Source organism: Bidens hawaiensis, unplaced genomic scaffold (genome assembly GCF_021521415.1).
Source record: "Bidens hawaiensis isolate Kalapana, Puna unplaced genomic scaffold, B.hawaiensis_p1.1 tig00019690_1, whole genome shotgun sequence".
Lineage (NCBI taxonomy): Eukaryota > Viridiplantae > Streptophyta > Magnoliopsida > Asterales > Asteraceae > Bidens > Bidens hawaiensis.
Window position 1 is genome coordinate 100,381 of NW_027492992.1, and position 25,682 is coordinate 126,062.

Here is a 25,682-nt window from a genome sequence, read left to right on the forward strand (position 1 = left end):
AGTTTTAAGTATGTGAATGAAGGAAGTGGTAGAAGTGGTACAAGTTTGTCCCATATCGGTTTGGGAACAAAATAATAAATGGTTTATAAGGTAGTGACCTTACACCCATTTGAATTCTTTATGACATGTTTTACCAAAAGTTCTACGTGCGCGCAGAGGGGGTGCAAATTTGGGTTTCTGGACTAGAAATCCATCGAACTTGTGTGTGCCCGCACGTCCCACGGACACGAATGCAACTCCGAAAACCCGAGCCCGCGTGAGATGATTTTTTGAAATTCAAATCGGTTGGTCTGGTCAATACCATTAATGATCATAATGATTATGATTATTATTATTCAGTTTTCTATTCTGTACTAATGGTGGTCATTATAAGAATATTATTATTATTATTTAATAGTCTTGAATGGCCATAAATCAGAACTGATTATCTGGTTATGAGTTTTGGTTATAAATACCATGACCATTCTTCATTTGTAGACACACCAACACCATACGAACGCACTTCATCCTCTTCCTCTCTACTACTGCAATATTGTTTCGATTTCGTTTCAGGCAAGTGTCCGAGTCCGGCAGAGCACCGATTCTGTTTCGAACCGGAGTACCCTGGGAATAGACCGAAAATCTGTTTAAGGGAATTGTGTTAAACACAAGCCCGGTTAACCATTTCTGGATTATATCTTTTCTTATTTTCTGATTGTATTATACAAGATTTCCAATAGTTGTAACATGAAGTTGGAGGAGACAACATGAGTAGCAATATTATTTATTATTTTGTACTGCACCTTTTCAAAATGGGCTTTTTCCTCTTTTTTTTTGTTTTGTTTTTCTTTTTTAAATAATCAAAGTTAAAGTAATTTGTGTAGTGTGTGATTATAATCCATAAGTCATCTTAAAATTATTAGATTTTAATCGTTTTAAAGTTATTGGGCTAATATTTTTTTCGTACTCCTTTTAGTAAAGATTAGGTTATTGTGCACAAACCAAAATCTATTTGGCAAAGAATGTTAGGAGATCTTTACGAATAACCGGTTAGGCATTAGCTACTAATGTACTTGATTTAATTACTATATTTTTTATATTTACTGGTATAACTTTATTTTCGTTTAATAAAATTAGTTTATATATTAGTTACTCATTAGGACATACGGGCCTTTTTATTTCAACTTGACCGAGGTACATAATTTCTCGGATACGTCCCTGACTTTCTCCCATTTAAATTCATGATTGTAATGATGTGAATAAATTTGAACGAAGATTGTGAGAAAGAGGGAAATTTATGGTAGAATGTTTGAGTAAAAGTTTGATTTAGTTACAGAGTTAATTTTGTAATTAAATTTGCTTCTTTTTTTTAGTTTACAAAGGCTATCACCCATCTCAGTGGTAATATATTAAAATTTTTACTCATCAAGCATCGATTTTCATCCAACTAGAGAGCCCAAAACTTTAGAATGTGAAATATTCAATCCAGCTGTTTATTTATGTCTCACCGTAGAAATAAGTTATACATAACATTAAAACATAAAAGATAAAAAAAGATAGGGAAAATTCTCAAAATAGCCATTTTTTAGAGAGAGAAAGTGCAAAATAGCCCTAAATTTCAAGATATTCCCAAAATAGCCCATCTAATTTGGACTGAGCAGACGAGATCTGAAAAAAAAATCCTCCGGCCAATAAAATTTAGACAAGTGTCAAAATCCGACGAGATTTTTAAAAATATTGGGGGACCAGTCCATATTTCCTATTAAAAGTTCTTGAAATTAAACAGTCTTGTCAGACGGTCTTTTAATGTTTCCTAACGTGTCCCCACAACTTCCATAAACATAGGAAAATATGCCTTTAAATTTAGTCATTCAATACGCATTTAGGGTGAATTTGTACCAATAAGATCATAAATTTATAAATATTGAGGGATCCCTCCAAATTTTTGAACTAAAATTTCTATTCCAAAGCGTTCTGGCCAGACGGGTTATATAAGTTTCTTATCTTAACCCTATATTTTAAACTCATAGAAAAATGTGTCATTCAACTTTGTCTTTCAAGACACTTACTTGTAAAATTTGAACGAAAGAGATCATATTTTTAAAAATATTGTGGTACCCGTTCATATTCTTCACAAAATCTTTATATTAAAAAGTAGTCTAGCCAGACGGGTTATATAAGTTTCTTATCTCAACCCTATATATTTTAAACTCATAGAAAAATGTGTCATTAAACTTTGTCTTTCAAGACACTTACTTGAAAAATTTGAACTTAAGGGATCATATTTTTGAAAATATTGTGGTACCCGTCCATTTCTTCACAAATCTTTATATTAAAAAGTTGTCTTGATTCTTCACAAATATTTTGAAACATGGAAAAATGTGCATCAAAAAATTTGTCTTTTAAGACACGAATCTTTGAAATTTGTACGAAGGAGACGGGTATTTAGTATATTCTTACTTGTCCGTCCATATTTACATTATATCTATCTTCATCAATCCTCATTCATTCAATATTTTCATAAAATTCTAACTTTTCAAATCATGAAGTTTATGAGGGGTGATTAAGTGGAGGTTATGGATATGGGTCCCGGGTTCGTTGGATCCTATTATGATGGCAACATAATCTCGACATTCGGAAACGAGTACATTGTTCAGTTCCGCACGCTGCTGGTAAATGATGAGTCCGGTCCTCTTCGAGAGTTTGTTAAGGCCGAAAAAATTCGGCCAAAACCTGCATCTGTGGAGGTGAGTAGTTTCCGTTTGGGTGAGATGGTCGATGTTTATGCTAATGACGGATGGTGGACGGGAAGAATTATTAGCAAATTCGGTGAGAATGAGTATATTGTTCATTTGTGAGAATCTGGTAAGACAGCTTTTTAATATAAAGATTTGTGAAGAAATGGACGGGTACCATAATATTTTCAAAAATATGATCTCCTAAGTTCAAATTTTTCAAGTAAGTGTCTTGAAAGAAAAAGTTGAATGACACATTTTTCCATGAGTTTATAATATATAGGGTCGAGATAAGAACCTTAAAACTCCCGTCTGGCAAGACAACTTTTTAATATAAAGATTTGTGAAGAAATGGACGGGTACTACAATATTTTCAAAAATATGATCCCTTAAGTTTAAAATTTTCAAGTAAGTGTCTTAAAAGACAAAGTTAAATGACACATTTTTCTATGAGTTTAAAATATATAGGGTCGAGATAAGAAACTTATATAGCCCGTCTGGCAAGACTACTTTTTAATATAAAGATTTTGTGAAGAATATGAACGGGTACCACAATATTTTTAAAAATATGATCTCTTTCGTTCAAATTTTACAAGTGTCTTGAAAAACAAAGTTGAATGGCACATTTTTCTATGAGTTTAAAATATATAGGGTTGAGATAAGAAACTTATATAACCCGTCTGGCCAGAACGCTTTGGAATATAAATTTTAGTTCAAAAATATGGAGGGATCCCTCAATATTTATAAATTTATGATCTTATTGGTACAAATTCACCCTAAATGCGTCTTGAATGACTAAATTTAAAGACACATTTTCCTATGTTTGTGGAAGTTGTGGGGACACATTAGGAAACATTAAAAGACCGTCTGGCAAGACTGTTTAATTTCAAGAACTTTCAAGAAATTTATGATCTTATTGGTACAAATTCACCCTAAATGCGTCTTGAATGACTAAATTTAAAGACACATTTTCCTATGTTTGTGGAAGTTGTGGGGACACGTTAGGAAACATTAAAAGACCGTCTGGCAAGACTGTTTAATTTCAAGAACTTTTAATAGGAAATATGGACTGGTCCCCCAATATTTTTAAAAATCTCGTCGGATTTTGACACTTGTCTAAATTTTATTGGTCGGAGGATTTTTTTTCAGATCTCGTCTGCTCAGTCCAAATTAGATGAGCTATTTTGGGAATTTTCTCAAAAAAGAACCGTAAGAATCGCATTTTAAAGTTAAAACTTTTTTTTTGTTAATTTACACGGTTAAATAGTCACTTTATATGTTACATTAAAACAATATACACTTAATTATACTCTATTTAAAATTATCATGTTTTGAAATCTTATTAATTATCCTATTTAACAATATTCATAGTACAAATAAAATCAAAAGAAAACACAATCCCATATAACACTAAAAATATAGCATTTGACTCCCCCGACCCCTACCCACACAGACACAAATCCTTTACATTGGCATAACAACATCTTGACACATAAATAAATAACCGGACAAAGTGTGTATGGTGAAAAACGGAAATTGTCTAGATACCACCCGAACATTCAGGTGGGGTAACCGGGTACCTTTGTTTATCGGTGCAATAATCGTAGACCATATGATTCATTCGGACCCATTGGTACCTGCGAGCTGCAGCCGAGTCAAGTTGTTGGTACGCGGTTCCCTCCCACCAATTGGCTGGGTTGGATGCACAAGCACTTGGCCCTGGTGAAGGACACCCCTCAATATCAAAGTCTTTATAATATGCATAAAACGGTGCTTTACTCCAGTCAATTTTTTCGAGCCCACCTCTTGTGGCCCAGTCATCTGCTTCCCATAATGTGGAGTAAATTCCCATTGGTTGTAGTTTTGGAAAGGGGACTCCTTTAGCTTCGTTGTTCTTGTATACTCTTATAGGTACTTCATCCACTGAAAACCTATACAAATAATATTAGTTGTGTCAGGACGGCTTGGCTAAACAAAAAAATAAGTTGAAGCTTGAGCAGTTGGGCGTCTAATTTTCTTTTCAGCTTTGATTACGTTTGACTCGCATTCGATTCTTTTTCTTGAATGACAACTCTTTCAGCCACGAGCAGAATTTTGTATTGGTAACGAGTGATTTTTTTGTTTTCAAAAAATCGTATACATGAAATATGTCATCATAGTTTTGTCTAGGTTCATAAGTAAAGATATATCTTATCCCTCACGTGTGATCTAGTGGTAGGAGGCTTAGGTTCTCCGGTGGAGACTCAAGTTCGAATCCCACTTGTGTCACATTTTGGTGGATATTGACAATGAAGGATTTGAGCTAGGCCTTGTGCAAAGAGTTCTGCTCTTGTGGTGGCACAACGGTTGTCAAGTGGCAGTCGGCGGTGGGTATGGTTTTCTGGGGGAACACCCAAGTCAAACTCTGAAGCCAGCGTGTGCCCGGTTAAGACAACATAGTTTGGCCAGAGTGGTGCAGTGGGGCTCTCCAAATTTGGAGAGTGCGGTAGCCTAAATACAAGAAAGTCGTCGTTCTAAAAAAGTAAATATATATCCTTTTTTTTATGAAAAGGTCATGATTTTAGAATATGCTTTAGACCCTCCGAAAAAAGTTAAGTCGGTCCTGAGTTCTGTTTTCATATTAACTAGCTAGCATCTCTGATTTGAATGTGCAGTTTAGTTGTACTTACACAACATGGTGGTGGTTCCATAGGATGGAGTAAACATGGAAGTCAGCAGCAGGGTCAAACCAGAGGTTAACCCTTTGTTCTCTATCACCTTTCCCATGAGCATACACGTTGGTTTGGACTGAGTAAGGTTGTCCGGTGCGATTCCCCAAGAACTCGAAATCTAGCTCATCACGTACTTGATCGGTATCTGAATTCATCTAACCACCAGAATCATGAAAGAACAGTAAGAATTGAGCTTCAAACATGCTAAACAACTCATAAGCATGTTTATAATGTAACAAATAAATAACCATACATAAAAGGCAGTGACGGTGCCAGCAGAGTCCCCTGGAATGAGCTTGATCTTCATGCTCACACGTCCAAACAAATACTTGCTTTTTGAAGCGAACCCACATCCTATGACATAAAAAAGAAAATATTTACATTAAGTTATATAGCTAGTGCGTACATAATGATCGCATGTACTAGTACATGGCTTGTCTTGGTGTATCAGAACCATGCACCGGCACACATGACATCTGACCGTACACATAGAAAAAAGTAGGTGGCATACCCGAGTTTTGGTCAAGGAGTAACTGAATGCCCTTCCCGCCATCGAGTTGTTTAATATGAGAATCAGACCATGTTATGTGAAAGTCTTGAAGGAATGTTGCCGGTTTTGCATTATTTACGGGCAACAATGTTACCAACCCGATAAGGAAAAGTATGACAACAACGTTGTTATAAAACATGCTGAAAGAATATGTCATTTGGAATATACAAGGATGAGAAATCGTGGGAAGCGTTATATATAGGAAAGTTAATTGGGGTGCTGAGGGACTAAAGTTGTGTATTTTAAAAGTACGAGGGGTTATAAACTGTGATCGCTTTCTACACAGCTAATGAGTAGTCATCAACTGGTCCCAGCCGCTCTCTAACCAAACATATCGTCATTCATTTTGTTGTGTTACTGGCTAGTGGTTCACTAGATTGACCATAATATCCGATAGTTGACTACTTTAGGAAAGCTAGCTAGCTAGCTTTAAGTTAAGTTGAATATAATTAAAAAGCTGCCTGCTTTATGGAATATGTTAAGTAATCTAAATATTTTTAAGAAGAAAAACTTGTTCATACATAACTAAGATATCATCTTTTTAAAATGTTTAAAGTAGATCTATAACATATAATATGGTAATGAAACCTTGTTAGATTATGTTCCCCAAGTCTATGTGTAGTTGAGGGGCTACATTCGAAGACGATTTTTGACACGTGACGAAACTTCAGCAAGAGGGCGATGTTCATGGCAACATCGGGGCGATAAAGGGCCAATATCGCCCCATGACACAAACTCAACTATGGTAAAAATATTGCAATAAACCTTAACTAGTTATACATTCTATTTAATACCCTCTCATAGACACAATGACTGGCAAGATAACAGGCTATAATATGAACGAATCCACATGCATAAACACTTGTCATCTAAGTAATTCTTCATATGCTTATAAGAAAAAAGAACTTTTATGACAACCGACCGAAAAATATAATAAATGATATTACACAAATGCTATAAATTAACTGAAAATATTAATTGAGGTAGAAAATAAGGTCCTAAAAGGACATGGCTAAATGAGTGGTACTGGTATGTCTGGCTCGAGCCTGTATATTACAAGTGGACCACGGTCTTAATTATCCCTCTAAATATATATATCAATTATTACGCCATCGTGTCCTGTTCTACACTTCTACCTCGTCTTTCCCTCTTTTCTCATAACCAAAAATCAATGTTTAAATGGTGTCCATAAATTTTTAGCCCGTCACATTTAGATTAATACATTGACCATATTAATCTACATTTTGTTGGAAATCAGACCCCAAATTCGAACACAAAATACGTGATGTTTGAACAACTTGTTCGACTCTTTTTAATATTATTACAAATAACAAAAGCAACACCATATAAAATGACCATATAACTCTATTTATAGTAACCTAAACTCGTTTTCTACTCTAAATCTAATTCCTATTAATATTTAAATACATAATAAAATACACTTTATACTTTATCTTTAACATTGATAATTATTAAATCAAAGTTATATACTTGATATTTACATAACTAGTTCTTAATAATTATCTATAAAACATATGTATATCAGTATATGTAACTTATCTGTCGGTTCATATAAATTTGAAAAAAAAGGTTTGAGTGTTGTATATTTGTAGGGGACCAAGCCACATAGTGACTTGTGCTTGCATTTTGGGGTTGGTGCCTCGTCACCAAATAGATTTGACGTGGGTACCAGTGCCAGCCAGCCAGCCATTGTATACAACTTAAAAGTTTGAGAGTTTGCCATAAATCCAAGTGGGGCCTCAGGCTAGACCAATAATTGATTTCATTCACGACCAACCATTCCCTCCCTCAACTATTTCTACACGTCACAACTCATAAGTATCTTCATTTTTACCTTATGAAAACGTTACTAAGATCCAAAACTGAAGAAACACTAAGTGAACCCTGGACAGATTATAGATAATCTGGACAGATTATGGATAATCTGGGGGTTAAGTAATGTTTCCCACGGATGAGATCTAACTGAGAAGGCTGTTCTTCAGGAGACCTGCAAAACAAACACCGTAAGCTCGTCACTGAGAAGGGGGGGGTTCCTCCCTGTGACCACCCTCCGGCGTGAGAATCAGACTAGATTGCTCTGAATATAAGTGTATATTAAGAGATTGCTAGATAACTGGATAGCAGATGATCTTACCATTCCAAGATGTTGGAGTATTTATAGCCGAAGGTAGGTTTCCAAGCAGGTACAGCCGGCTGAATAGTATTCCTGTTCCACCAACAGTGGCCTACGCACGTGCCCTGCTGGTAGTTGGTGGGTAGGCAGCGGCTGATAGTGACCAGGCCTGCTGTGTACTATTCCTTTTCCACCAACTGCCGGCTATGCACGTGGTATGGCAGTAGTTGGTGAGTAGGCAGCGGCTAATAGTGACATACAGTACAGGAGCATGCTGCTCGCCATACTGTTGTCAATAAGCTGTCGTATCTTTAGTCAGATCTTTTTCCCATACCTCGTCAGGTACAGTACAGAAGATCTTCCCGTATCATACGGACTGGCTTATTTGGGCGGGAGTATTCCCCCTCCCGCCCTTGTGCGGGATTGTTCCCGGCTTTGCTCATTCCTTCAGGTGACACTGAGTGATTGAGAGCTAAGTGCCTTGTGCGTGTAGCCTTGCTGCGCGGGTGGCCTTCCCTGATGGCTTGTATCCGAAGCTGCGGGAACAGGCGGAGTCCTTCACCATCGGGAGGCATTTCCTGCGGGAACAGCTTGCGTACTGCGCGTAAGGACGTCACGTCTCTGAGCATGGTTGGTCCTGCGGATCCAGTTGGTTTCTGCGCAGACGTCCCTCTTCAAGGTGAGTCTTGCGGGTCCAACTGGGCTCTGCTGGGACCTACCTCTTCAAGTCCCACCAGTCCAATGTTCTTCTCATGAGTGTTTAATAAAGTGAGGTGAACTTTTGGACTTAAGCAAAGGGTTTTGAAAAGGGTTTTTTAAGGTTTTCCATGGGGATTCCTCCCGCGGAAGTCCTTGTCACTTGCAGAAATTCCCGAGTTTCCTGCTTGATCTTTGGGTATGATGCGGGTAGGCTGTAACCTCCTCGCAAGTCAGGAGCGTTGAGTCCCACTTGTGTGGATTCTCCCTGAGGTTTTGGTAGTTTTGAACATAGTGATCAATTATGTTAAAACCACCAATTCCATCCTGGAGCCTCAAACAATGTAGTTCTCGACGTTCCCGCTATGCGGGGATGCTATTTCCGTTTCTGCAAGCATTGCCCAGAAGATCCTTCTTGGTTTCAATTCCCTGCGGAGCGCTAGGTATGTGAAGGGTTTTGCCTTAACACTGTACCCGCGCTCGTCTTACGGTTACTTTACTTCCAAGGTACCCCTGGCGTCAATTCCCTGCGGGTGCTAGGTATGTGAAGGGTTTTGCCTTAACACTGTACCCGCACCCGTCTTATAGTTACTTTGTTGCCGGGGTATTCTTGGCTTCAATTCCCTGCGGGTGCTAGGTATGTGAAGGGTTTTGCCTTAACACTGTACCCGCATCCGTCTTACGGTTACTTGGTTGCCAAGTTATTCTTGGCTTCAATTCCCTGCGGGTGCTAGGTATGTGAAGGGTTTTGCCTTGACACTGTACCCGCATCCGTCTTACGGTTACTTGGTTGCCAAGTTATTCTTGGCTTCAATTCCCTGCGGGTGCTAGGTATGTGAAGGGTTTTGCCTTAACACTGTACCCGCATCCGTCTTACGGTTACTTGGTTGCCAAGGTATTCTTGGCTTCAATTCCCTGCGGGTGCTAGGTATGTGAAGGGTTTTGCCTTTACACTGTACCCGCATCCGTCTTACGGTTACTTGGTTGCCAAGGTATTCTTGGCTTCAATTCCCTGCGGGTGCTAGGTATGTGAAGGGTTTTGCCTTAACACTGTACCCGCATCCGTCTTACGGTTACTTGGTTGCCAAGGTAAGGGGTATTTTCCCGCTTACTTTTGAATCTTTTTGAATTTTGAATTTTGAAATTCGAAAGGTTGGTGAGGATAAGAACAGTCCAAACATCTGAAACGTCGTGCGACGGTTTCTTCTGACTGTGTCAGGACGTGCAGGAAGTTATGGTGACGTGACAGTACATGGTCATTCCAGACGCTTTTTTAGGCGCGTGGGCGCGATTTTCCGGGCGCGTGGCCGCGAAATTACTGGCACGCGTCCTTTTTACAGCTGTTGCCAGCTTGCTTTTTGCCACGCGTCATAGTTTCATTGCACCCTCGATTTCTCTCTCCTCCGCATTAAATTCACCACATTAATTGCGATTAGTATATAAAGGGGGAGAGGGTCCTTTTTTATTTCACACCTTCACCCTTCTCTTCTTCTTCTTAGCGATTTCCGGCAAATACTCCCCTTTTCAGGCAAGCATTTTCCCGAAATCGCTTTCTTTCTACAAGATGTCTTCACATGATCTCGAGTCTACCACCGATGACAGGAGTACTGCTGGCGAGTGCCAGTGTGCTCTGCCCGGCGATCAGTACCGGTATGTTGTTAGGAAGTTCATGCTCGATCCTCTCGAGCCTGAGTTTCCTGAACCCCATCAGACCGTGTACGATGCCCCCAGTGGCAAGATCGGGGTATATGCTGCATTCTTTGTTTATGGGAACCTTAGGTTCCCATTGACAAAGTTTGTTTACCGTGTCCTCGAAAGGCACGGTGTTCATCTGACCGAGCTGCACCCAATGGCGATCGCGAAGATTCGCCACTTCGAGTGGGTGTGCCGGATATTGGGTGTTGAGCCCTACGTGGACCGCCTGATGACCTTCTATACTTGGAGGTACATCCAGGGGTGGTACACCCTGACAACCCGAATCAAGGGTTTGAAGATTTGCGCGACCGAGCGCAGTCTCCGATCGTGGAAGCGGGAGTTCTTCTACATTTCTGCTCGCGCCGTCCCCATTGCCATGAAGTTTAAAAATGGCCAAGCCATTCCGAGCCACCACGCCACAAACTACCAGGAGGCGGAATGGTTTGCAAAGATATCCCGGGTCCAATCTCCGGTTTACCGGTTTGCGGAGTCCGGGATGGTGATGTTGGGGATGAGCCGGGTATGGAAGGAGGCGTCTCAGGTTCCCATCCTTCTCGAATACGGTTTGAACTCTACTCCTTATGGTATGTCTTGTCTTTCTTGCTTATATGAGTTTGTCTTCTAACTGTTTCTTTTCTTTCAGAGGGGAACAATTTGGAGTCGCTCCTGTACCCGCGGGAAGCTAACGATCCCGTGCGGGTGGGTACTCGTGCTCTTGACGAGATTGAGTTGCCCATCCTGGAGCAAACAGCGGATCGGTTTGTGGAGGTCTATCCGCTGGCCACGAGATCCTGAGCCACCGGCGGCCAGGTAAGGCGTTATTCTCTCCTCCCCCCCTCAGTGCTGTACCCGCTGCTGGAATTCCTGACCTGTCTTCTTCTGAGGAATCCGCAGATGGTCCTCCGTTAGTGCGGAAGAAGAGGGCTGCCGGCGGGAAAGGGAAGGAGAAGGCGGCCTCCACAGCCGATCCAGTGCTCCTATCTGACACTGAGTCAGATAGTGAAGAGGTGGCGGGGAACCCCGGTGGTGAGAAGACCACTGTTCCGGAGGCTACGACTGTTACCTCCGGAGAACCAATGACGACGACGGTGACCGGCATCAAGAGACCGGCTCCATCGGGTTCGTCCCCGCCCGTCCGTACGTTCAAGCTCAATAAAACCCGTAAGTACAACTCTTGGCTTTTATCTTCGTAATTTAATCTTCCGTCTTTTAACACTTTTCTTCTTTACGCAGGTGTGGATGTTGGCGCATTCCAGGGTGAGGGGCCGAGTACTACCTCTCCGCCAATGACGGTAGGCTTGGTCAGCCTACCTGAGGCGTCGACCCAGGCGCCTGCGCCTGCTTCCGCTGGTTCAGTTGCTCATTCTGAGCCGACTGTTCCAGCCGAGATGACGTCACCGCCGGCTGTGAGTGCAATTTTTACAGCATCCTTCACAGAGCCGGCGGTTACTTTTGCCGCAGATTCTGCGGCAGCGACCGCGGCGGCAACCACGGCTGCTGCTACTACGCCCCCGGCAACGATGGCCGGTCCCTCAGGTACGCGTGGGGCTTCTCGCATCTTTCCGCCACCTTCCCATCTGCCTGACCTCTTGGATGGATTTCCATTGGGTTCAGGTGATGGGTTCGGCGGCTATCGGCCTGTAATTGACCCTACAGGTGCGTAGGGTTCCTTTGGCCCTTTTTCACTTATATATTTTATCATCTTTTCCTAACTGCTTTTTGTTTTCTGCAGTTTCGGATTCCAATGAAGTGTATGTTCCGCGATGGAACATACGCCGAGGAACAACCCTTCGTACCCCTGTGGAGTGCGTGGAATGGGCTCGCCACGCTGCTCCCCATGGTGCGTTGGGGGAAGCCATGGCTAGCTACCAGGAGGGTAGGCTAACCAATGAGCTTCGGGTTCTCCAAGCCCGGATGCAGCCGCGCGTCGAGCTGCTTTGTCGTGAAAACGACAAGTTAAAAGCAGCTCGCGCCAAGGAAGTATCTCAAGCGCGGGCTCTTCGGGAGGAGAACCAAAAGTTGGCCGCAGCTGCTGCGGAGAAGGAGAAGGCCTTCAAGGCCCTCGAGGTTGAGGTTCAAGCGCGACTCGAGGCCCGCTCCAAGGCTGCCCAAGCTGTTAACGAACACCTTCGGCTGGCCAAGGAGACTGCGAGGAACGCAACCGAGAGGGCTACCAAGGCTGAAGCCGTTGCTGAGCCTTTACGCGTGGAGAACGAGGAACTCAAGGCCAAATTGGAGGCTCTCCAACGTGCTCATGATGCCTTGGCGATGGAGGATGCCAAGAAACTTCAAGAGATCCTGGACCAGAGGGGCGTGCTTGATCACACCGAGCGGAAGCTTAAGGGCGTCGAAGAGGCTGCCGCAAAGGAAGTGCTACTTGCCAAACTAAACAAAAGCGAAGCCGAACGCGCCTGCACCCAAGCTCAAGCCGCCCTTAAAGAAGCTCTGGTTGCCAAGGAATGGCTTCTTCGAGAAGCGTTGTCTCAGGTAAGTCTTATCTTCATGTCTTCACGCTTATCTTTGTAATTAGGGTGTTGACACTTGTATATTTTTTTTGTGTAGGTTGTGCATCGGGTCTTCTCAGAGACATCTTACGATGATGCAATGAGCGCAGCCCTCAACGCTTCTCACGAGGATGGGGAACGGGTCGGTTTCCTGCTTGGTCTAGGGTTTGTTGAGAAAGGCGTCCCGCCATCCAACTTCCCTTTGTACAACGTAGATACCGAAGCCATATATGACCAAGCCGTAAATCAATACGCCGCCTTCCCGCATCCGGTGGTGGAGAAGGTGAACCAAGTAGCTGCTGCTGATGATGGGTTAGCTATCCTTAAAGCTTTCCTTGAACCGCCCCGTTCCTCTGATGGAGCGGGTCCAAGTGGAAGCGGCCCTGAAGCTTGATCCCGAAGAACCCTTCCCATTGCTAGGATAGTCTGGTACGGATGTATTTATTTTTCTTTTCGTAGGCGGGTAGTTACCCGGCCATTCTTGTAATAATTTATTTGTGAAATATAAATCTTTTTGCGTATAAGATTGTTATTTCTTTCTTTGGGTTCCTTGCTTTATAAACTTATGACTTGCATACTTAGTTTAAATTAGCAATTTTCCAAGTGTTTAGAATAAGTTAACCTGTTGAACGTGGTTGATAATGGGTTAAAGTTTTGCTTCCTCTTTCGTGATTGTGCGGGTAGAACCGTCACTTGCACTTAGTAGGATGGTTAAACTTTAACCTTCATCTGACCTACGTGTAGGTTTTCCTCATCTTTTGAGGATAAGTTAACCTTTGAACGTGGTTGATAATAGGTGTGAAGTTTTGCTTCCTCTTCCGTGATTGTGCGGGTAGTACCGTCACTTGCACTTAGTAGGATGGCAAAACTTTACCCTTATCTGACCTGCGTGTAGGTTTTCCTTATCTTTTTTTTTTTTTTTTTTTTTTTTTTTTTTTTTTTTTTAGGATAACCTTTGAACGTGGTAGATGATAGGTTGAAGTTTTGCTTCCTTGTTTGTGATTGTGCGGGTAAGACCGTCACTTGCACTTATAAGGATGGCTAAACTTTACTTACATCATACCTGCGTGTAGGTTTCCCTTATTTTTAACGTTGTGTTTATGCGGGTTTTGCCGCCTTCCACACGTAACGACTTACTTCTCCCCGTTTATGCGGTAAATACCGGCACCAGTGGGAAGTTCATAAGGATAAAGGCAAACACATTATGAAAGGAGAATCATTTCCATTAGAAGTGGCTCTAGGCCTTTACAAGTTTTGGAATTGATCTACATATAACATTTGCGTAATTGAGCTCCATTCCATGTTCTTGGGATGGGAGTGCCATCGAGCCTTTCGAGCCGGTATGCGCCCTTTCCCAGGACTTCTTTGATAATGTATGGCCCTTCCCAAACCGGGGCCAGCTTTCCCGGGCGCTCTTGGTTTGAAGCCTCGTTGTTACGCAGTATGTAGTCTCCTATTTTGAAGTTGCAGAGTTTTACCCGCGTGTTGTAGTACTTTTGCATTTGTCGTTTGTAGTTCTCTTCACGCACTGTGGCTAAGTCTCTGCGTTCCTCGGTTAGCATAAGATCCAACCGTCTTTCCGCATCATTGTCTTCTGGCTGAATCAAGACCCTTGGCGAGGGTAGACCAATTTCGACCGGGACCATGGCTTCAGTGCCATAAGTGAGGCTGAACGGGGTTTCTCCCGTACTGGCCTTCTTCAGCGTTCTGTTTGCCCAAAGGACGTGCGGAAGCTCGTCCACCCAGCCGGATCTGTGTTTTAAGAGTCTTTTCTTTATGCCATCGACGATGCTCTTGTTTGCTCTTTCCACCTCACCATTACCTTGCGGGTGTGCCACTGAGGTAAAGGTGTGGGTAATTTGAAGTTCTTTTAGCCACTGTTGTAGCTTCTTGTCAGCAAAGTTGGTGCCGTTATCGCTCACCAAATTCTGTGGAAGTCCAAAACGACAAATAATAAATTCCCAAATAAATTTTTTGATATGCTTCGCGGTTGTTTGGGCTAAAGGTTTTGCTTCTATCCACTTGGTGAAGTAGTCGATGGCTACCACTAGGAACTGAACATTTCCTGCTGCTGTAGGAAATTGGCCTGTCACATCGATGGCCCACTTCTGAAATGGCCATGAAGAAGTGACTGGAACCAGTTCATTCTTCGGGCGGTGCGTGTTGGGTGCGTAAAGTTGGCAAGACTTGCATTTTCTGATGTATGCCAGTGCATCCGTATGCATCCCCGGCCAAAAGTATCCCGCGTTGTTTAGCTTGGCTACAACAGCGCGAGGACCTGCGTGTACTCCACAGATGCCTTCGTGTACTTCCCTTAGGAGGTAGTCGGCATCTTGGTTGTCCACGCATCTCAAGAGTAGGCCAAGAAAGTTACGTCTGTAAAGGATGTCGTTGACGAGCTGATAATTCAGTGCTTTACAGCGTAGTTTTCTTGCCTGTGTTTTTGACTCTGGTAGCGTTCCTGCTGCAAGGTAATTTATTATTGGTGTCATCCACGTTTCTGTACCGGTTTGGATGACACAAATTTCCTTGTGCGGGACTGATGGTGCTTCGAGGAGTTCAATGCGGATGTCCTTTCCCAAGTGGGTGAAGGCTAGTGACGCAAGCTTACTTAACGCATCCGCAGATTTGTTTTCGCTGCGCTTGACATGTATGACTTTACAATCACTAAAATCAAGCATAAGGGTTTTTGCCTGGGCGAGGTACAGGGCCATTGTGTCGTTCACAGCCGTGTACGTCCCATTTATTTGGTTGTCCACCAGCATGGAATCCACGTGGGCTTCCAAGTTTTTCACTCCCATTTTACGCGCAATTCTCAAACCGGCCAAGAATGCTTCATATTCGGCTTCGTTATTCGTACTTGGAAAATCTAACCGAATAGCGTAAGTATATTCTTGGCCTGCTGGGTTGGTTAATTTTAACCCTGCGCCTGAACCCTCGTTATTGGCTACTCCATCAGTGTAGAGTCGCCAGACATCATTGATGTCCTGTGCTGGGGAGGGTTGAGCCTCCTCCTGGCACTCTTTCTCCCGCGAAGCGGGGACTTCTGCAATAAAATCGGCCAGGACATGGCCTTTTATGGCTGGTCTTGGCTTGTACTTAATTGCATATTCTCCCAATTCAATTGCTCATTTGGCTAGACGTCCCGATAATTCGGGTTTGCCTAGAACGTTTGAGAGTTTGAAGTTGGTGAGAATGGTGATTGGGTGGCCCTGGAAATATCGTCTTAACCTGCGCGAAGCGTGTATAAGTGCTAAGACCAATTTTTCGAGGGTAGAGTACCGGGTTTCTACGTCTGTTAGCACACGGCTAACATAATAGATTGGCATCTGGATGCCTTTTCGTTCTGTTAGCAGGACTGCCCCGGTTGCTCTATCTGTTGTGGAAAGGTATAGGATTAACTCCTCTCCCGCTTGTGGTGCTGTAAGTGTTGGGAGTTCGATCAGGCGTGACCGAATCTCCTGAAAAGCTGCTTCCGCTTCTGGTGTCCAGCGGAAGTGCGTTTTCTTTAAGCAGTTTCTCAATGTTGACACGAAAGGAAACGACTTATCCGCATGGTTTGCCAAAAAGCGATTAAGTGCGACTAGTCGTCCATTCAGTGTCTGAGCCTGTTTGATGGTGGTAGGTGATTCCATTTTAACAATGGCTTCGACCTTTTCAGGGCTCGCTCTGAAGCCATCTTTAGTAACAATGACTCCCAAGAACTTCCCTTCTTCCATCCCAAATGAACACTTGCTCGGGTTGAGCTTCATGTTTATCTTTCTGAGCGTGTTGAAAGTTTCTTCAATGTCTTTCAACATCGCTTCTGGCTTGGGGCTTTTGATGACCAAATCATCCATATAGACTTCCAAGTTTCTCCCGATTTGGGCATGAAACTCTTTGTCCATCAGTCGTTGGTACGTGGACCCTGCATTCTTAAGTCCGAATGGCATCATTTTATAACAAAATGTACCATCGGGCGTCCGAAATGCGGTTTTGTCCTGGTCATCTACGGCCATGTGGATTTGATGGTACCCCTTATATGCATCCAAGAAGCACTTAAGGCGAAATGGTGCCAACGAATCCACCTTAAGATCAATTTCTGGTAACGGATAACAATCTTTAGGGCATGCTTTGTTCAAATCTTTGAAATCTATGCACATGCGCCATTGTTTGTCATTCTTCGGTACCATTACGGGATTTGCAACCCATGTTTGATATCTACTAACGCGTATGATGCCTGCGTCAAGGCCCCATTACTCTGCGCTAGTTTGTTCAGGCCCCATTACTCTGCGCTTTTGTACGACTGGCGTGACAGCCGGATCGCACTTGAGCTTATGCTCCGCCTTACTTCGGGGTACACCAGTCATGTCAGCTGGTGCCCACGCAAAGATGTCAGCGTTTTTCTGCAGTAAGCGTTTGAGTAGGGTGCGGGTGGGATCAACGATTGTTGGTCCAATGGTAACGGCCTGGTCGGGGTATTTGCCATTGAAGGCCCATTTTTCCGGTTCGGTGATGGTTGGTTTAGCCATCTTTGGTTTGGGTTTAGATGAGACAGATGCGATGCATACCTGGGGAATGCCAGTGATCATCGCCACACCCTCAGCTGTTGGCCATCCCATCATGCCGTGGACTGAAGATACCACGGCGTTGAATCTTGCCATCCCGTCTCTCCCGAAGAGGATGTCGTACGTGTGGTGTGGCTTCCTCATCACGACAAAGTCCACATCCTCTGTGCGGGAGTGTTTTCCATCTGTAAGGGTGACGGGGAAAGATAGGATACCCAGGGGGGTTTCTGTACTGCCGTCAAACCCTTCCATTGAAGCGTAGACCGTTTCCAGGCGTTCTTTGTCTTCATCATCCAGCTTGTCAAAGAACTGCCTGTACATCACTGTTGACGAAGCGCCGTTGTCAACAAGAGTGCGGGAAGTGATGTAATGCCCCAGCTGGCTTTTGATGACGATGGGGCCTTCTTTGCTGGGGCCTCCTGGCACTCGCGGGAAGCGCACCTCAGCTTCCTTCCACGCGCATGGTTCTGTCATTCGTCTTTTTCTTCCTCCGACCTTGCCATGAACCATGTTGATGCTGATATCGACGGGCTTTCGTCCGTTACCTCTGTACCGGTTGTCACTCCTTCCTCCCTTCCTGATTGATGCCACGAGATGTGCAAGTCTTCCATCCTTGACAAATGCTTCAACAATGTCTTTCAAGGATGTGCACTCTTCAGTACCATGACCCTTTGTCCCGTGGAAATCACAGGACTTGCTTTGATCCGCATTAGGTTTCTGCCGGATCAATGGGGCTTTTGGCCATGGCAATTTTTCTGTGGCAAATATCTCCGTGACGCTCTTGGTGAGTGGCGTCTACCGGTTTTTTCGGTTTGAATGGTGTGTGTTGTCCCTTCCGCCAACAAGAGGGCGAGAGCTGGATGAGGTGTCAAAGTTTACCCTTGACTGCCAAATACCTAGCCGCCTCTTTTTGTTCTGCCGGGCGGTCCTAACGTTGTTCTCCCTTGTCCTCTGCGTGTAGAGGTGTGTACTCTGGGGAAGATCCCTTCCCAGTTGCTTTTCCGTCTCGGCAAAGCGCTTTGCCGCCGTCATGATGGCATCCCAAGTTGATGGCATGCCATCCTTACCCGTCAATGTGCGGATAAGTTCTGGGTATTCGGCGCCTTGGATGAAGGCGGCGCGAACCAGATCCTCACTTATGTTGCCGAGACTTAGCTTTTTGGAGTTGAAGCGGGTGATGAAGTCTAGTAAAGATTCATCCTCCTCTCTCACGCAGTTGAGGATTGTCCACTGCTCTTCAGTGTACTTCCTCTGTTGGCTAAAGTGCTGGCTGAACTTGTTCTGAAAGTCCGCCCAGTCATATATGTGGTAGATCGGTAAACGATCGAACCATGCCCTTGCCGCTCCGACCAGAGTCATCTGGAACATGTAGCACCACGTGGGTTCCATCCAGTTGCTGACGGTAGCCCCAGCAATGAACCTGTTCAAATGGTCGTCTGGATCGGATAGACCATCATAAGTGCCAATGTTGGACATCTGTTTGGCACTTCTCGGGGCGATTGCTTCCGCAATGTCCCTTGCGAATTTTGACTTTCCTGCATTTGTAGCAGTTGGTCTAAAGGTTTTGGAGAAGTCACGCGGGTTTCTCTCCGCGATTGGTTTAAAAGCTTCCCCAAAATTCCTTTTTGGTTGGACGTCTGTTTCCTTACGCTTCCCTTTCGCCTTATGGCGAGGGTTCGCGTCGGTATCGGACTCTAACTCGTCTGAGTACTCGCAGTCACTGCTCATATTGAGGTGTTGGCGAGTACTGCCGAATTCGTCAGCCTGTTGAGCTGAACGCAAGCGTTCATCCAATTCGGCTTGGAATTCTCTTTGCCGTGCTTCGGCCCACGCCTTCACTTGATCTAGTGTTTGGCGAGGGGCCCTTGTTCGTTTTTCCAACTGGGTGTCGGTGAACCCCAGTGGAATATTTACTGCACTTGCTCCGGCTTTGGTAGTCGGAGTAGTGTTCGTAAGGATTGTATAACCGCCGGTGTTCCCCCCAGTTGCTGGGGTTGTTACCGGGGTTTCTTGGTCGGTTACTGGCCTTTGGACCGGAGTAACGTTAACCATTTCTTCAGAAATTGTGAAAAAACTAAAATAGTTCTAGCTTTTATCCCACGGATGGCGCCAATGAAGAAACACTAAGTGAACCCTGGACAGATTATAGATAATCTGGACAGATTATGGATAATCTGGGGGTTAAGTAATGTTTCCCACGGATGAGATCTAACTGAGAAGGCTGTTCTTCAGGAGACCTGCAAAACAAACACCGTAAGCTCGTCACTGAGAAGGGGGGGGTTCCTCCCTGTGACCACCCTCCGGCGTGAGAATCAGACTAGATTGCTCTGAATATAAGTGTATATTAAGAGATTGCTAGATAACTGGATAGCAGATGATCTTACCATTCCAAGATGTTGGAGTATTTATAGCCGAAGGTAGGTTTCCAAGCAGGTACAGCCGGCTGAATAGTATTCCTGTTCCACCAACAGTGGCCTACGCACGTTCCCTGCTGGTAGTTGGTGGGTAGGCAGCGGCTGATAGTGACCAGGCCTGCTGTGTACTATTCCTTTTCCACCAACTGCCGGCTATGCACGTGGTATGGCAGTAGTTGGTGAGTAGGCAGCCGCTAATAGTGACATACAGTACAGGAGCATGCTGCTCGCCATACTGTTGTCAATAAGCTGTCGTATCTTTAGTCAGATCTTTTTCCCATACCTCGTCAGGTACAGTACAGAAGATCTTCCCGTATCATACGGACTGGCTTATTTGGGCGGGAGTATTCCCCCTCCCGCCCTTGTGCGGGATTGTTCCCGGCTTTGCTCATTCCTTCAGGTGACACTGAGTGATTGAGAGCTAAGTGCCTTGTGCGTGTAGCCTTGCTGCGCGGGTGGCCTTCCCTGATGGCTTGTATCTGAAGCTGCGGGAACAGGCGGAGTCCTTCACCATCGGGAGGCATTTCCTGCGGGAACAGCTTGCGTACTGCGCGTAAGGACGTCACGTCTCTGAGCATGGTTGGTCCTGCGGATCCAGTTGGTTTCTGCGCAGACGTCCCTCTTCAAGGTGAGTCTTGCGGGTCCAACTGGGCTCTGCTGGGACCTACCTCTTCAAAAACGGATTAAATTTTAGAGTAAATTACGTGGTAGTTGATTAGGTAAACATATATAATGGCTCTAATCGTTTAAAAAAAAGTTAATATGGTAACTTAAATTAGTTTGCTCATGTTTTGAAGAAAAAAAGATTCATCATCATCATCATCATCGTACTCAGTATATCCCACCAATAGCAAAGCTATGGTAGGGTCTGAGGAGGGTTAGATGTAGGCAGCCTTACCTCTACCCCATAGAGGTAAGGTCTGAGCAAAGCTATGGTAGGGTCTGAAGAAAAAAAGATTCAATTGCATATTTGTCTATCACGTTTTCACTTCTTAAAACATAAACCCACAAAAAAATTTATGTTATACAACGAAGGGTTAAAAGTGGAGAAAATTTGGTTTAACAAATTGGTGCCAAGACAATAAAAAAAATGTATGCATCTTTAAAGTTATTTTTTATAAGGTGTTTGATTTGCTAATTAGAAATTCTAAGATTAAATTATGGATCAAATGAGTTTGGTAGTAAACGGGATTTTGGATCAATGGATGTCTTTTTTCAAGTATCCATTATAGTAAACGGATTGATTCCTATGATATTAAAATTAGGAGTTTACAAAGGTGATCTACTCTTCCCGTTGTTCATTCTAGTAATTGAGGGCCTCTCACGTCCTTTGAAAGTCGATCGAGACCAACATTTATTTCAAGGTATCTATAATCCTCATAAACAGTTTGGTTGAGTCTCAGTTGAGCTATGAAGATGATGCCATATTCTTTAGAGAATGGTATTAGGTTAACTATGTCAAGCCTAAAGAACGGATGATCATATGTGTCACACCCCAATCGATGACGGAAACATCGGGGGTGCAATGTGATAGATTGATTCCAAAGAAATTCATCGACATAACTAGATTTCAGTAGATTAAATAATATTGTTTTACATTGCTAATGAAAATACATCTTGTCCATAATGAAACATATAATAACAAAATAATAGAGCATAGTCTTGATTTTAGAATTTGGCGTGTATCTAAATCCACCCTAAATAGTTTTCTTGCAACAATTCTTCAAGAATTTCCTGCAACATTGTAAAAATATCAGTCAACACAAAAATGTTGGTGAGCATACAAGTTTGAATTTACATAGCATAATATAGAATAAATATCAAATCCACATGACTAAATTATGTTTAGTTTTAGAATTCATACTAGCATGCATGACTACATTTCAAACTATAGATTAAGCACTAGCATATCCTTATTATCAACATAAGGCCGTAATAGAATACTTGACAATAACCTCATACAAAAAGGCGGTGTGCGAATGCTATAACGTTATACATGTCAAGGGAGGCTTGCGAAGTTAATGAAAGTAGCATGTCAACTTATTCTAGCATGTAGATTGAATAAATAAACATATAGATTTAGCATGTATTAGAATTGAGTTTGCTTGAGTGAAAATAGAGTGTGTTTGAGTTTATGTGATTTTATAATAACAATGTTGCATCCCAAAGGTGTGAAAAGTTTAAGAGGGATCGAGTATAACTCATGGTTTGACGATTTAAGTTACGAAAAGAAGGGTTAAAGCCTTGGGAGTTTGAACACCGACGTCACCCTAAAAGGTAAACGGAAATGTGTAAGCACGAATGGTAAAATATGTATATATATATATATATATATATATATATATACATACATGAGTTATTATAATTTAGTCAAGAATTTGTCATAGGTTTACCACTACAACAACTCATCAAAAGATAACTTGGAGGGTCATGACATTAAGAATCAAGAGAGTTTGGGTATAAACCACAAACTTTGTTAGTTATCAAGAGAGTTTTGGTGTAAGCCACAAACTATGTTAGTTTATCAAGTATTGTCACGGAATACCACTTCTACAAACTAAAATATGATTTGGAAGGTCATGAACAAGAGTTAAGTATTTTTAGAATTTATTAATGAAAGAATTTAGAAATTATATTAATCCATTTTCTTGTGTGAGGCTTAGTGGGTTTATGGTTGTAAAACTATTGTTCGCAACTTCACCATATAATCTTTCACTCACAACCAAGATGGAATTCTTTGATAAACAAAACATAAGGTTGTGATTTCCACTACGCCTTAGCTCGGTTTCGTGTACTATTTGATCGGCTTGAATGCGTCCAAAATCAAGTATTTTATTGTGATAGGTTAAATATAATTTTCATTTCTTTATAGTTTCGAATAATAGTATGCGTTTAATTGTCTAAACGTGAATCATGTATTAACAAGAAATGTTTTATTCAATATATAATTCCATTAGTCACGAAATTAAGATTACAAGGATTCAAAATGAAAGATTTAAAAACTACAATGGATTAAATTAGTAATACAATGAATTGAAAAGTACATGTATTACATTATGTACGTTGCGATGTCAAATACTGAAACAATGACTTTGTGTAGTTATGTGATTGCAGGTGATGGGAGCTGGTTTTATCATCACCAGAGACACTTCTTCGGTTATGTAATGAACCTCGAAAATATTTCCAAAATAACTCACAGCGCGTACAACGAGAACCAACATAAAGAAAATAAAATTTTTTTATCATCGCGCAACGTGATAAGTAATAATAGGACTGGTCACGATACGCAAAGGTTAATACTTTTTTATTGTGATTTTTTTAAATCCAAAAACTCATATATTAAACAAAAGGATCGAATTACAATAGAAATGTGAGTAAGCGGGCTCACAAGGTGCGTTGCCATCCCCTTTTAAATGGCAAACCCGGTCCTACTAAAAGCAAAGTTATAGTTCTTTGGCACCGATAAGTTACTGTGCACGGCCCGTTAATACTTATCCAGATATTTCGACGGTTGTCCCGCTACGCCAAAATAAGACTTTTTTTTATTAGACTTGAAGGAAGAAAGACATGAAATGCTAGAAAGATGGAATCTATGAATGAGCTATTTCGTCTAAGCCTAAAACTAGGTAAGAGCAAGGAATAGACTTTAAGCAAGTGAAGGAAGGAGGGGACAAAGGTCAATAAGGCAAGAAAGAAATATCAGAAGAAGGAGCAATGCAGAATAACTAAGCATGACAAGGAGAGGATAACTAGACTTTCAAAGACAGTAGCAATGGCTAAGATTAAAGCCATATCTAAGTGGGAGATCCCAAAGTCGCCAACCGAGATACGAAGTTTCTTGGGTTTGGCCGGCTACTATCGAAGGTTCATCGAAAACTTCTCTAGAATCGCTGTTCCCTTAACTTCTTTGACTTGTAAAAATATTAAATATGAATGGGGAACAAAGCAACAAGAGGCGTTCGATATACTTAAACAAAAGATTACCCAAGCTCCTATACTGGCTTTGCCAGAAGGGATTGAAGACTTCGTGGTCTTTTGCGATGCATCACATTCCGGCTTGGGATGTGTGTTGATGCAACGCAAGAAAGTTATAGCTTACGCCTCTCGTCAACTCAAGGTGCACGAAAAGAATTATACAACTCACGATCTAGAGTTAGGAGGCCATAATCTCTGCACTTAAGATATGGAGGCACTTGTCGTGTACACCGATCACAAGAGTTTAAAACACATTTTTGATCAAAAAGAACTTAATATGCGCCAACGACGCTGGATGGAAACTCTAAACGACTATGACTGCGAAATTGCCTATCACGAAGGTAAGGCCAACGCGGTGGCCGACGCCTTAAGTCGTAAAGAGCACGAAAAGCCGAAAAGAGTCAGAGCGTTAAGGCTAGAACTTCAAATTGATCTTATAGACCAAATCAAATCCGCGCAAACTCAAGCGATCAACGAAAATCAAATTTCTGACGAAAAACGAAACGGCACCATTGACTCGCTAGTCAAAGGTGACGATGGTATCCTTAGACTCGGAAATAGAATTTGGGTACCAATCGTTGGAGGATTGCGCGAGAAAATCTTAAACGAAGCCCATAAATCCAAATATACGATGCATCCCGGAAGCGACAAAATGTACCAAAATCTTAATGCAAATTATTGGTGGAACGGAATGAAAAAGGATGTCACTTCGCATGTTGTGAAATGTCTTACTTGTTTGAAGGTCAAGGATGAACATCAAAAGCAAACTCCCGAAAACGACTCGACAACACAATGCAATATGGGTGATAGTGGATCGTCTAACTAAGTCCGCACATTTCATACCTATTAATGAGTCGTACTCAATGGATAAATTAGCGCGTATATATGTGAACAACATTGTTGCTTTGCATGGAGTACCGCTATCTATAATCTCCGATAGAGACAGTCGTTTTACGTCTCACTTTTGGAAAAGCTTCCAACAAGCACTCGGCACAAAACTAAACCTTAGCACCGCCTATCATCCACAAACCGATGGGCAAAGCGAAAGGACAATCCAAACGTTGGAAGATATGCTCCGCGCATGTGTGATAGACTTAGGAGGAAGTTGGGACGACCACTTACCTCTAATGGAATTTTCGTATAACAATAGTTATCACACGAGCATTCAAACCGCACCATTCGAGGCGTTATATGGTCGAAAATGTAGAACGCCCGTGTGTTGGTCTGAAACCGGAGATAGTCAATTATCTGGACCCGAAATAGTCCAAGAAACCACCGACAAAGTTATCCAAATCCGTGAACGACTTAAGACGGCACGTGATCGCCAAAAGAGTTACGCCGATGTCCGTCGTAAGCCGTTAGAGTTTAATGTTGGTGACAAAGTGTTATTGAAAGTCTCGCAATGGAAAGGCGTAGCCCGCTTTGGCAAGAAAGGCAAACTAAGTCCTCGATTCGTTGGACCCTTCTAGGTACTCGAACGAATTGGTACCGTCGCATACCGTTTGCGACTACCCGAGGAAATGCAAGGGATACACGATGTATTCCATTTTTCGAATCTACGTAAATGTTTAGTCGACGAATCTCTTTCGATGCCACTAAGAGATTTAGGAATTAACAAGAACTTAAAATTCATTAAAAGACCAATTCAAATTGAAGATTCGAAAATAAAGAAACTTAAAAGACGAACTTTAAAAAATGTGAAAGTGAAATGGGATTCCCGACGAGGACCTGCGTATACTTGG

The 25,682-nt window shown here is 42.5% G+C and overlaps 1 protein-coding gene across 1 annotated transcript; it reads right to left on the reverse strand.

Moving 5' to 3' along the window:
- Positions 1 to 4,096: 4,096 nt before the first annotated feature.
- On the reverse strand, positions 4,097 to 6,173 carry LOC143559041 (putative xyloglucan endotransglucosylase/hydrolase protein 6). Its single transcript, XM_077047747.1, has 4 exons — positions 5,937 to 6,173; positions 5,679 to 5,779; positions 5,384 to 5,580; positions 4,097 to 4,645 (listed from the first exon to the last, which is right to left on the reverse strand). Exons 1-4 carry the CDS (start codon positions 6,130 to 6,132, stop codon positions 4,255 to 4,257), a joined length of 885 nt encoding a protein of 294 aa, XP_076903862.1. The 5' UTR covers positions 6,133 to 6,173; the 3' UTR covers positions 4,097 to 4,254.
- Positions 6,174 to 25,682: the final 19,509 nt, after the last annotated feature.